Here is a 13,853-nt window from a genome sequence, read left to right as displayed (position 1 = left end):
CGGAATTATCGTCGGAATTATCGGGGCAGCAGCACCAGCGCAGTATATTAATTTCCATTTTACTTTACCGAGTACATGCTTGGAATACGCTAAAAGAAAAAGTAAGAACAAGCGGAAATTTCGCGCGAGATCTCCCTCGAGCGGAGCTAAAGTTCTGAACTTAAACTCATGTAAATAAGTCGCGCGAACTGCAACGAGAGGATGTAATTTCTTATCTTAATCCTTCAAGTGGGATTTCACTGCGAAAAAGATTCGGGATTCATGATTAAATCTACTGCAGAGTTCAACGATAAATGCGGGATTATCTTTGTTTAGTGATATTTATCCGTCCTGGGAAAGGATCAACTCTTCCTATACGAGCAAACTTGAATTTTTCGGCACACCTTCTATATAAACTCATTAAAGATAGAGCTTCAAACGTAAATATATGCACTGTGTTACATCGCAGCTGCAGTGCAAGAAAAAAAAAGAGATCGCAACTAAAAGCTGCTTTTCCGGAAATTACAATTAAAAGGAGGGAAAAAAGATAATTTTAAATTATGCAAATGGAATCTACCTCCATCCTATAATATTAAATTCAGATGTCTTAAGACACATCTTGTATAAATAATTTCAGATGGACTGCGCACATTCTTTTCTGCAATTAATAAAACAATCCTCACATATCGAGCAATACGAAATAATTTAATGATTCAAAACAATTCAGAAGAAACTAGTTCTTATTATTTTTAGAAATCTCATAACTTTTAATGCGTACAAAATGGATCATAAATATCTTGAAAATTCCACAACAAATTAAATTTCATTAAATTATCTTGACAGTAGCTTTTTGCATTTATATTTATATTGCTGTTTACTTTATTCTACTTGTTATTATTTTATCTTCTACAGCTTCAATTGTTTTTCTTTATTTAAGTTGGCTCTCTCTTCTCGTAATCATATCTCAATCTACTTTTAGACAGATAGACTCATCTTACGACTTTCGTTATATGTCGAAACTTTCGCTTTAAAGGCTAAGAGTGCCGAGTTTTACTAGTCGTCGTTTCCCATCTGGGGACTTGAAGTGGATCGAGTAAAATAGAACAGAAAATAGAAAAAAAAGAAAAATAAAGCGAGCCAAATAAAGAACAGATGTCGCGAGTAGGACAAAATAAACGCATTGCGCGAGATGATAACGGATCGCGATCAATTTGCATGATCGTGTGCGAAGTCGAAACTGGATTATAGGTCAGTTCGATGCGAGCAGCCTTGGCTTCTCGGTGAAGAGAGAAAGAGAGAAAGAGCGGGTCGATTTCGACGGCTCCAGACCTCCTGGCACCGACAAAGAGAATCTCCTTGTTTTGGGACACATTTCGGAATGTAGAAGACGAATGGTGCTCTACGTCTTGTCACAACAGCGTGTCCGCATATCCGGTATCAAACGTAAAATGAGATACGAGTGAGGATCTGGCGAAAGCACGATCGGTATTTTATTCAACAAGTGCATTCCGTGACTTATCAACTGTCAAATACAATTTTGACTCATAATATTAAGATGTCGTGATACCAAATCTTCAAAAAATTGTTTAAAAACGCGCGCAAATATTTGAGAAATATATATTTGTTATTCTGCAATAATAAATATATATTATAAAAACTTGTTTTTGTGTATCTCTGCTTTCTTTCTCTCTTTCTCTCTCTTTATATATATAATTTCCTTCTTTACTATATTTAATAAAATGTTATGGAATTTTTTAAATAATTATCAATTTTTTTATAAGTATATATTACAATTTATGATAATTAAAAATAAAAACTTCTTTTTAATTACTTTGAAATAATATTATAATAATTTAAAAGTAGATAATTGGAATCACTAGCGGATCCTGACATCGATAATGGGGGGGGGAGGGGTTTTGCAAAATTATTTTATTTAATATTTTTGGTTTCATGATTAGCTTTTATTCCAGGATCAACAACGTCGATATTAATGTTTGTTTTTCTTTATTTATATTTTTTAAACAAATTCAGCAAAACTGTTTCTTTTAATTTGCAAGGGGGAGGTTTACCCCTCCCCCCAGGATCCGCCAATGTATATATATATATGTATATATTATATAGATATAAAGAATTTCTCGCCTAATTATTTTTGTACAATAAAATTATCTCATCATTTCGTCCTATGTCTGACTTAATCTATACTTAACTCCTTGAATGCGTAATGAGTATAATTTACACTTTATACATACATATTGTATATATTATATATATATATATATATATATATATATAAAGAATTTCGCCTAATTATTTTCGTGCAACGAAATTATCTCATCATTTCGTCCTATGTCTGACTTAATCTATACTTAACTCCTTGAATGCGTAATGAGTATAATTTCCAGTGTATCTTATACTTATATATATATATATATATATATATATATATATAAAGAATTTCGCCTAATTATTTTCGTGCAACGAAATTATCTCATCATTTCGTCCTATGTCTGACTTAATCTATACTTAACTCCTTGAATGCGTAATGAGTATAATTTACAGTGTGTTATTACTTATACTTTTATATATGTATATATATTTTATATATATATTATATATATTATATATATATATATATAAAAGTATAAGATACACACACTGTAAATTATACTCATTATGCATTCAAGGAGTTAAGTATAGATTAAGTCAGACATAGGACGAAATGATGAGATAATTTCGTTGCATGAAAATAGTTATTCGAAATTCTTTATATCTACATAATATATACAATATGTATATATAAGATACACTGTAAATTATACTCATTACGCATTCAAGGAGTTAAGTTTAGATTAAGTCAGACGTAGGATGAAATGATGAGATAATTTCATGCACGAAAATAATTAGGCGAAATTCTTTATATATATATATAATATATACAATATGTATGTATAAGATACATTGTAAATTATACTCATTACGCATTCAAGGAGTTAAGTATAGATTAAGTCAGACATAGGACGAAATGATGAGATAATTTTGTTGTACGAAAATAATTAGGCGAAATTCTTTGTATCTATATAATATATATTATATAGATATAATATATATTATATAGGTATAATATATATTATATATATATTATATATATATTATATATATATTATATATATATTATATATATATATTATATAGATATAAAGAATTTCACCTAATTATTTTCATGCAACGAAATTATCTCATCATTTCGTCCTATGTCTGACTTAATCTGTACTTAACTCCTTGAATGCGTAATGAGTATAATTTACAGTGTATCTTATACTTATATATATACATTAGCGGATTCTGACGTCAATAGTTCTTTAATGTTTGTTTTTCTTTATTTATATTTTTTAAACAAATTCAGCAAAACTGTTTCTTTTAATTTGCAAGGGGGGGGGGTTTAACATCCCCCCCCCCGGATCCGCCAGTGATTGGAATTAATTTCTCTTTCGTATTCTTCTTTGTATAAAATATAAAATTCATACTTTGAGAATATATAAAAATTTATGATGTAATTTTTATATAACATTGATGTGTGGATTTTAAAGTTTATATGTTATAAAATTTTAATATTTATATAATTATATAATATTATATAAATAAAAATTTTATATGCTTTATAGAGAAAATTGATATAGTTCACATATATAAAAAAATTTTCTATAATATAAAATTTACATTTTATATATAGAAGATCTAAGAATGAACGTAAAATGTTTATTCCGCGCATGAATAATAAATTATCTCATAAATTATATTTGCTCCAGAAAATCGCACTTAATCTTCCCTTCCATCCTTTGAAAAACTAAGAGTTACGATGCAACCTTTCACCCTGTTCACATGGTGAACGTGTCTTTAATCGTTAAGTGTTTCCCAAGCTTTCCTCCTTAACTACTGAAGTAATCCAATTTTCACGGCAGAGTACGGAAAAGAAACCCATTAATCTGTTGGTTAGTAACTCGTTCTATTCGAACAGAAAACAAGAATGTTTTTTTTTTTTACGGATTAAAAGTAAAACAGCGAAAATTTGTTCCGGTTATATTTCACTTCACAATAATTCTTTTTAAATAGAAATTGTAAAAACTCGCGGAGGAAAAAATGTTGTTTCTCTTCTGAAACTAATCCGCAATTATTCTGTTTTTCTTTCTCGCTTTTACTCTTTATATAGTTCGACCAAAAGCTTCTGCGCTTTCGTAGAAGCTATCGTCATATTGAATAGAATTCTAATTATTTCAATAATTAATTTCTTTTTTCGCTCGTAAGACTTTCTATTCGAAATAATTCATTGATCCCATTTATCTTCTTTCTTTTGCGCAATTGAAAATACGTTCGATGCTTTTCGAGCACCATTTATAACTCACGATAAATTAGAGAAAAGGCGAAAAGGAGGCTTTTCAATTCCAAAGGAAAGTTTAAAAAATTTACGTCAGAGCGCCCACCTGTTCAAGAAAATCTTATTGAAACCGGCCATGATTACAGTTCGTCTCAATAGCGTCTTACTCCCTTAAATAGAGTACGAGGGGAAAACATGAGGGAAAAGCTGTGGATGCCGACTATTGTGTCGAAATTGCGGTTACTTATATACGACGTCGTAAAGGTCGGTACCAGTTCTGTTTAACGATCCTGCATTAAGCTTTAAGACTCCGTTAACGAATCCTATTGTCGACCCGAACATTCTCGGAACAACAATTCGACTGGTCCGGGAGCTATTTCTCCGGCCAAAAAGACGACGAGGGTGGTGCGAAAAAATTTTCTAATTAACCTCGAGAGAATGTCGTCTCGCGTGAAATTACGAATTCGCGAGATAAGTCTTCGCGTATAATTACGCGGAGTTAATAACGGAGTAATTAGCGCGCAAGAGTAGATTCAAGCGCGTTATCAAGTACTTTCTGAGAATTAATATCGAGAACATGAGACTCGAGATCATGTACTCTATTTTGTTTTACACGTAAAAAATATGACATAATATAATATGTGCATGATATAATAATAAAGGAAGTTTTACATATAAAATACAGTTCAATTTTGTAATATAAAATTCAGAATCCATGCAACACATATCGCAATATGATAAATTATATTATTAATTTCTATATACTCCTGAAATATAAATTTTATATTTTATATGAAGAAATACGGGGGAGGGGAGAAAGGAATCCCAGTTATTTACTGAATCATTTTTCACAGTCGTAAATCATTACGATCTAACTGATGCTGAGCTCAAAAATGTTTTCCGACAGAATTGAATTCTTTTTAACAAAACTGCTTGATTGCACAAGTTCTACTTTTCGATTTCTGCGAACATTTTAAGACCTAAGCAGATGTATACGACAAGAATAATCCCTATATTCGCTATGGATGCATTTGTCGGGAAATGCAATTTTTAAAAAATTATGCACTGCGAAAATAAGGTGAAATAGAGCGACTTATTGCCCGGAATACATTTTTTCGGAGCGTAAAACGTCGCGTCGTCAAATCGCGCGATGGCCAAAGGGCGGACTAGAAAACGAATGCACTACTTGGCCGCGTCGCGGATCGTCGCGTCGATGATTCCCGATAATTAAATGTCAGGTCATTCGGAGAGAAAAATGACACGGACTCGAGTCGCGCTTTCTCGAAGGACATTATAAACGAGTCACCCGTACTATATTTCGGGAATCGATAGCTCAATATCGCACGAGCACCCGGTATAAGCTTTAATCCTTCTATAATGTATTATACTGCCACGTGCCATATTACTTTAATTTTTTTTCTCCTCTCCGCAATCGATGTGTTTTTGCATGTCATCGAAGGATTCATAGAACATATGTGTGTATGCAAAAAAAGAATATAAAAGAAAGCGAGAGATGATCTGGAACACTCTGTGGAAGCATGAACAAGATATATAGAGGTTTATATATTGCACTCGCAAGAGATACAAATCCTTACCGGTGTAACAAGATCACCTTCTCTAAATCTCGCGCGACAAGAGAGAGAGGTAATAAAGAAAGAATAATCGCTGGTCTCCGGTCAAACACATCGATAAATCGCTGCGGAGAACTATTTCGCAAGGAAAACATTAACCCTTCTGTCAATACCCGGGTATCCAAAGTAACTTTAAATGTTAAAAATGTCGAAACAAAATATAAAGATATTTTTTTACACTCAGAGACCTTCTAAAATATATCTCATATATAGAGAAAGAGAACGATTTGATGCCCACAGCAGCTGTTATAAAAAACCTGTCAATGTGTAAAAAGAAATATACAGTTCGTACCTAGGTGTCCACTGATGAAAAATTATGCATTGACAAACGGAATAAGAAAATGGGAACTTGAAGGAGAAGAGGCTGAAGGGGCGGGTGAGATCTCCTCCTCCTTCAAGACTTCAAAATATTTTATTATTTCGCCGTGACTATACATATGCGTCGTTTACACGTGTGCTTGCGATTACACAAGTATACTAACGCAGAGCTGCACACAGGTCATTACCAAGTGTTAATTCGCGTTGTTGCGGGAATGTCGGCCGCGAAACCACCTACCTATGCAAATATACGCACGGAATAGGTACATGTATATGTATACATACGCAAAACACACACGTACATGTACATGTACGGGGCTGCGAATTCCTCGCGAGATGAGAGATCGATATTCACGCGTCGAATCCCTGTCGATCGATAACGCTCGCGGAATACACTTGATATCGCGACGTTAATCGAGGACGGAGCCTGCCTGTATACGGAATCCAGATTACGGGCTTGTTTGCGTGAACGTGCAACACCGCAATGATTGAGCGATCGATGGGGTATCCACGATATATGTACATGTCGTCTCGACACGTCTGTACGACACATAACGTCTCTCCGCTTATAACAGAACGACATTTGTCCTCGACTGTTACTCCTAGACGTGTTTACGTAGACACTGTTTATGTCGTATCGTCAGTTTTTTTTTTTTTCATGATGTCATCGATTATATAAGAGAGAAAGAAACGCGATCGCGGAAAGAATTGAATCTAAACTCGGAAATTATGTTACGTGAAAAGGAATTTTTTTTTCGTCGCTCATATATATTATTAATATATTTTTTATTAATTTAATGAAAGAAAATATGTGGCTCTCTCTCTCTTTTGAGAATATCAAATAGCAATGATGAATCATTTTAAATTCTTATTAAATTCTTATTAATATTGTTAAATTATTATAGAGTATTTAATAAAGACATGATATTACCTTTCGAAAAAATCGAAATCAATATACATTATATATTTTTAAAATTGAGAATTTTTACGATTACATTTTTACATGGAAAATATTCTTCTTTTTATATCTCTGAATCTGTTTATCTCGAGAATAATATAAAAAATATTATAAAGAAGAATTATAAAGAAATTCTATTATAAAGAAGAATAATAAAAATTATAAGTAACACATTTTCAAATTAAAAGTAAATTTAAAATCAAGAGGAGAGCATTTCAATCAATATACATCAATATACATTATTAATCTTCAAAATTAAGAATTTTTACGGTTACATTTTTGAATGGTAAATATATTCTTAGATATCTTTGAATCTGTTTTTTTATCTCGAGAATAATTATATAAATTAATATAAATTATGAGAAATAAATTATAAAGAAATTATATTGTAAAGATTATAAGATATTATAAGAAATTATATATTATAAAGAAAAATTATAAATTATAAGAAAAATAAAATTTTCCAATTAAAAGTAAAATTAATTTCAAGGGACGAGCATTTCAATCAATATAAATTATTAATTTTCGAAATTAAACATTTTTACGGTTACATTTTTGGATGAAAAATATTCTTCGATAAATCTAATTATCTCAAGAATAATTATAAGTTATCAGAAATATTATAAAGAAATTATATTGATAAAAGGATTATAAAATATTAATAAGAAATTATATTATAAAACAGAATTATATAAATTACAAGGAAAGTAAAATTTTCCAATTGAAAGTAAAATTAAAATCAAGAGGCGGGCGCGTTTCAAAAATAAATCTTGCAATAAAATTGTAAGGATCAATAAATGTTATTGGTCATTCTTAATGAGCTTGCGGTGACCGTGAATTCAATTATAGCAATGTATACATATATACAAGCAGAGAGAGCCATAATTATCCCACTGTCACAATTACTGTCACGAGATTGCTCCTGATTATTCATCGACTGACAGAGATCTCTCCCGGCTGTGAGATAGACGTCAAATTGATAGCGCGACCCTCCAAGTTGGACTCGACGAGCACCCACTTCTCGTTCGACGTTTGTGTACAGAACGAGTCGAGATTCTCGCAGACGTGTATCGATCAAGGATATATCGCGAATCAAAGGACGAACAAGTCCTCGGACAAACAATTTCGCGCGCCCGACATTCCGTGGAAACGCTTAGAAAATTCAAGGACATTATTCAACATTGATATGTCGGCCTACGTTAGGTAGTATCTCTCGCTCGCTCAAAGTCCTTAAAACAGGATAAGCCAGGATATCGGAAGGATTAAACACACCCGGCACACTAAACACACTCGATCGATCCTGATCTCATTCTTGATTCACCTCGAATGATATACATTTGTATACAGGCGTTTCGATATACCAATCGCTAAATAAACGTACGCCATCATTTCCCCCCCCCCCTCCTGCGATTTAGGATAATTCAACGACTTGTTAAAACACAGCAACTATATATCACTGTCACTAAATAGATGCTTATCACACAACTCGATAGTCAATATGTATATTTAAAAAATTCCTTATTACCTTATTTTAGATATATAAGATGCTTAATTTAACGTTCGTTTACCTTAATCCGTACATTTTGACTCGTGTTGCTCTCTCTCAGCAAAGATTAAGAAATATTTCTACATCTTTTCAATAATTTTATGTATATATATATATATATATTTTTTTTTTCACATATATCTATATATTATATATGTACATAATTGATATATTATATATATACATAAAATATATATATTTTAAATATATATATATTTAAAAAAAAATATATATACACATACGCACATCCTCTCCTCTCATTTATATACGTTTAATCAACCGGCAGCGCGCCCAATTTACACACTGCTCCCATCCTTGATTAGAGACTATTCAGAGAGAAGAAACGCGCGAATGCCGTCCTCGTCCGCGAAATAGAAGCAATAGGGTATCGATACATCACCGGCGGTGTAATTCAGCACTCGCCCTCGACATTCGTTAGAGAAACGTGGAGGAGAGTCGATTCTTCGATCGATCTATCACCTTCCCCTTCCCTGTCCGGGTTAAAGGGTATGTTAAACCCTCCGCGAGGGAGAGAATCCAGGAGAGAGTAAATCGCGCGGCGCCTTCTATTAGGATTCTCCATTCACCTTCCTTCCGGCACTCCATTCCTTAAGTGACCTCTACAAATTGAATTACGGTGTACAACGTCGCTCTATACCCTTACGGTATCCATCATCGGCCGGAAAACCGCCGCTAACGCGGTAGATCGCGATGGCGGACATAACGTCGTATATAACGTCGCTCCAGTTTCGGGATTCGCCCGCCCGGAGAATTAATGTGAAACCATATAACTTCTTTCTGGTCGCGCATTAAAATTCTATCGAGAGAGACCGGATTAATCCCTCGTGGGGACAAATCCGAGAAATCTGGGTCGCGCTTAAAAAGAGAAATAATTTTGCCCACGTATATGTGTATTTGTGTTGAAATAAATTCGAGATAATTAATATCAAAGTTGCTCGCAAGTTTGCCCTCGAAGAAGTTGTTAAAATTGAGAGAGACCTGGAGAGAGTTTCTTCTCTCCCTCTGGAATGTCTGATTAAGTTACATTAAATACGGATATTTATATCTCATTCTTAGTTGCGTGTTTTATGTATATGTATGTATCTCTGAAATTGTTACAGCGCATTATTATTTTCGTTAATTAGATTTGGAGAAAAGTTACGCGATGACATGAGACGATTATATGATTGCACATTAATTAATTATTGAATACATTCCTGCGGATCGCAAGCCAGTTTAACTTTCCGAAAAGAGATTTCACAGGAAATAATAATTAGGACGTCCATTAACGAAACATTCGTCACGCGCGGGATTGCATTCTGCAGTTATAGCATATTTAACATGATATGCATATCACATAAGGTGGCTGCGATATATATTGCGTGTTCCTCGCTGGAGCGCGAAATTCTCCCTCGTCGTATATATCGAAAACCATATCAAATTGTCGTCGCGTTACATTGTTGTAATATCGCGCAACGACGTCGACATACCTCACAATCAGGTTGCAAAACGTGCATATCAGGATTACGGCGACGTGCGATTCTAGTCTCTCGAAAACCAGCTGTCGTAATTGATTTCTCCTAATTTCTCCGACTGAGAATTCATTCAGCATCCGCGATAGATTCTTTTTTATTCATTCGAATTTATTATAAATTTACGGTTATTTCTTGTCAATAATAAAATAATTAAATCAAAATAATTAAATAATTAACAATTTAATTCTTCGCGTCTAGAGATCGACTTTAATAAACTATTTAACCTCTCGAGTTTTTAACGTTACTTTGAAAAGTTTACAGTTTATAGTTAGTCCTTTCACTAGAGAAGTTTGATTTCATTCATTTTATTATTTTTTTCTTTTAAGTTTGCGTTAAGTATTGCAATATATTGCAGACTTGATCAAAATTTATATAGAACATAATAACAATTATTGTCAGTGAATTTCTTATGTGTGCAAAAAGACTTAAGTTTCAAGAGACAAAAACGTCACAAACAATATTTAACGATCCGTTTATATTAAATTATAATGTGCAAAGTATATATCCTTATACAGTTTTCGTGAAAAAATCATAAAAAACTTGAAGCATCAGTTTCGACCAATATGTTATAATTTCACACATTAATCAAAAAAATATAATTTAAAAAATTCTCTATTTTCCTTCTTCCTTTTATCAGCCTTCACAAGTTTCTCTACGAATTATATAAGTTCTTCGAAAACTCTCGGTCCACTTTAAAACATCGGAAAGATATTCCGCCGAACCCTTGAAACTGAAATCGCACGTCGCGGAGGGAAAATCCCGGTCTCGCAGAGAGAAACGGCAAAGTTAGGAGAGAAATATCAGCGCACACGCACATATCGATGTAAAAATAGTTTACGCCTCGCGAACCGGAGAGAAAGAGTGAGGCACCAGCCAGGTTCTCCTCTTCGTTCCTGCCCCCGTTTCCTTTGCCAAGGACAGTCCCCCAAAGGATCGCCTAAACCGGATCCGGCGCGGGTGCGAGCAGCTGCATGCTGCTGCTAGATTTCGCGATCTGCAACGTCAACGTCAGAGATCGCTAACGCTATTAATGTTTAGTGTCTAATCAAACGGCCCATGCACCACAAATAACGACAGAGAGCAACAGCAAGCCACTAATGCCAACGAATAAGTCTAACGACAGTTTAATAATTTTAAATTATAATATCGCCCTTTTTATTGCAATTGTAATTTATGAATTTTATTATATATATAATTTTATTTTATTCATGTATTTATTCATAAATTTATTATTATTCATGAATTTTATATATTTTATAACATTCATAAAAATTATAATAAATTTACGAATTAAATTACAATGAATAAAAAAATAAAAATAATTTTAAAATAATTTTCACACAAAACATAGAGCTGGGGAAATTGAAAGCTGGAATTGTCTGGGACTAAAGCGTTACACGGATAAGGTACAACTCTCTCTCGGGTATATCGCACGTTGATGCTAGAAATAAATCTCCAGATATCTCGACAAATCGAAAAATATAGCATCGAGTAACCGAAAATAAAAGGATCCGAAGGGCGCGACAGTTTAATTCAGTCTGACCTGGAAAACGAGGACGCGTCGCAATCAAGCGGATTAAATAATTTATGCACGAGGGTTTCTGACGGCGACGACAGAGAGGAAAATTAGAAGGTCAGACGCACGTATTTTCGACTCGAGACATTTAATCGTCATTAATTCCCGTTAAAGCTCCCGAGGCTTCGCAACAACAACAAAAGAAATTGCTTCGAATCGTAAAGTCAAATCGACGCGTTTTGTCAAGAAAAGTGCCTGCGGAATCTCTCCGAGGACTTTCAAGATATTAGAGAAAAAAATCAAAAGTTTCTCGGCAATATTATATTATTTGAGAACAATTGCGAGCAAAAAAAAGAGATTAAAATAGGTGATTAAAATAGATAAGCAGCTTAAATGTGAATCTATCCTAGTCTAGGGAAATTTTTCACGAGATGATTCAAAACAATCTGAGGAAACACATACAAGACCAAGCAAACACCATTAGCAAGGAAAGAGTTTAATCAAAGAATTGCGGGATAAACGAAACTTCTTGACGGCAAAAGAGGATTCCTACCTGGTGTTCCGGTTGCTTGTGCGATTTCCTGGCGTAAACTTTCAAGACCCTGCAGTTACACGCAACGGAGAGCGCCACTGCCGATCCCTGTATGGTAGAATTGTCGTGTGTAATAGGACAACCCCGAGCTAGATAAAGCTATATCGTCGAGTTACAAACCAAAGAAAGACGAGCCGTCTTGCTTACGTTACGTTAAAAAGGAAATATTAGAAAAGCTCAAGACGTCTGCGTTCAAAGGAAATAAGAGCATCTAATATATTCTTTCTAAATTCCCAACATTACTAGACAAAAATATATATAGTTCCGTTAGTAATTATATACCTGTAACATTTATATAAACGACTTGTGCTTTGAGAAATCACAAATGTCCTAAATTTCTGAGCGCCATTGAAAGATAAAACCCAAGGATGAAGGAAAGTACATACAAGAATATATATTTTATATATACGTAATATATAAATATATATATTATAATTAGCTTATATAATAATATATAAAATATTAAACATATAATTTCAATAATATGATGCTTTAAGAAAAAAAACTCTAAAGTTTTGCGTTTTAAAAAATTATAGATATTCTAAATTTTTGATTATTATTGTCACAGGGATAAAAGCAAGTAAAAGATGAATAAAAGAAAAGGAGAGGACGATCGAGCGAGGGACCCACGATTTGACACAGGCGGTAAAATAAAAAGAGAAGTCCGCCACTTCGAGATTCGTCGATCGCGAAAAGCTCTCGCTATTGAAGAACACTCGGTAAACTTGGGAAGAAATATGGAATTGGACTATATAACACACACACACACACATATATATATATATATATATAAAAAGAAAAGGAGAAAGAGATATACGCTCTGAAAAGCTGCTTACGCTTGATGCAAGATCGAACGCGTCGGGAGCGCAAAGTTCCTTGAGAAACTTGCCGTAAAAGGGCAAGGGAAAGAGATTCCGCGCGTTCTTGCGTTTGCCCTTTCGCCTCTTTATGCGCGACGTCGACCGAGATCTCTATGTCGGAAATGAAGTCTGCGTAATATCGGGAGCTAAATCCGCGAACCGTATGATAATCGGAATATTTGAAAATTTACGAGAGAAATTTAATTAAATTTCAAACTTATATAGTTCGGGATATAAATTATACGGGCAGACAATGAGAGAAGAATGCGGTCCGAACAATAGTCCAAATAATGGTCCGCATATGATGGTTCGCGTGCGAATTTGGTCCGAATAATGGCCCAATATACCGATCCAAATAATGGTCCATATAATGATTCCAATAATGTGATCCAAAATGAATATGTGTAATATCCCCCTATATATATAATAGTAATTATATATTCTTTAATTAAAATTTTATTGTAATTAAATATATATATATAAAAAATTCATAAATTTATTATAATTTATATAGAATTTTATATAGAACACATTTATATTAAAATT

At 33.4% G+C, this 13,853-nt stretch overlaps 1 protein-coding gene across 1 annotated transcript in view; it reads right to left on the bottom strand.

The window, feature by feature from the left end:
* Positions 1-6,375: 6,375 nt before the first annotated feature.
* The window catches only part of LOC145945899 (adhesion G protein-coupled receptor E3), a 79,206-nt gene continuing 71,728 nt past the window's right edge, over positions 6,376-13,853 (bottom strand). The window contains exons 8-9 of the mRNA XM_083055152.1: positions 12,409-12,495; positions 6,376-11,333 (exon numbers count right to left, since the gene is read on the bottom strand). Coding sequence (XP_082911278.1) covers positions 11,277-11,333; positions 12,409-12,495 — 144 coding nt within the window. The 3' untranslated portion in view covers positions 6,376-11,276. The remainder of the gene's footprint in view (positions 11,334-12,408; positions 12,496-13,853) is intronic.

The sequence above is a fragment of the Prenolepis imparis genome, unplaced genomic scaffold (genome assembly GCF_030444845.1).
Source record: "Prenolepis imparis isolate NDT839.2.m4 unplaced genomic scaffold, iyPreImpa1.0 SCAF_15, whole genome shotgun sequence".
Lineage (NCBI taxonomy): Eukaryota > Metazoa > Arthropoda > Insecta > Hymenoptera > Formicidae > Prenolepis > Prenolepis imparis.
This window is presented reverse-complemented; position numbering and strand designations above follow the sequence as displayed.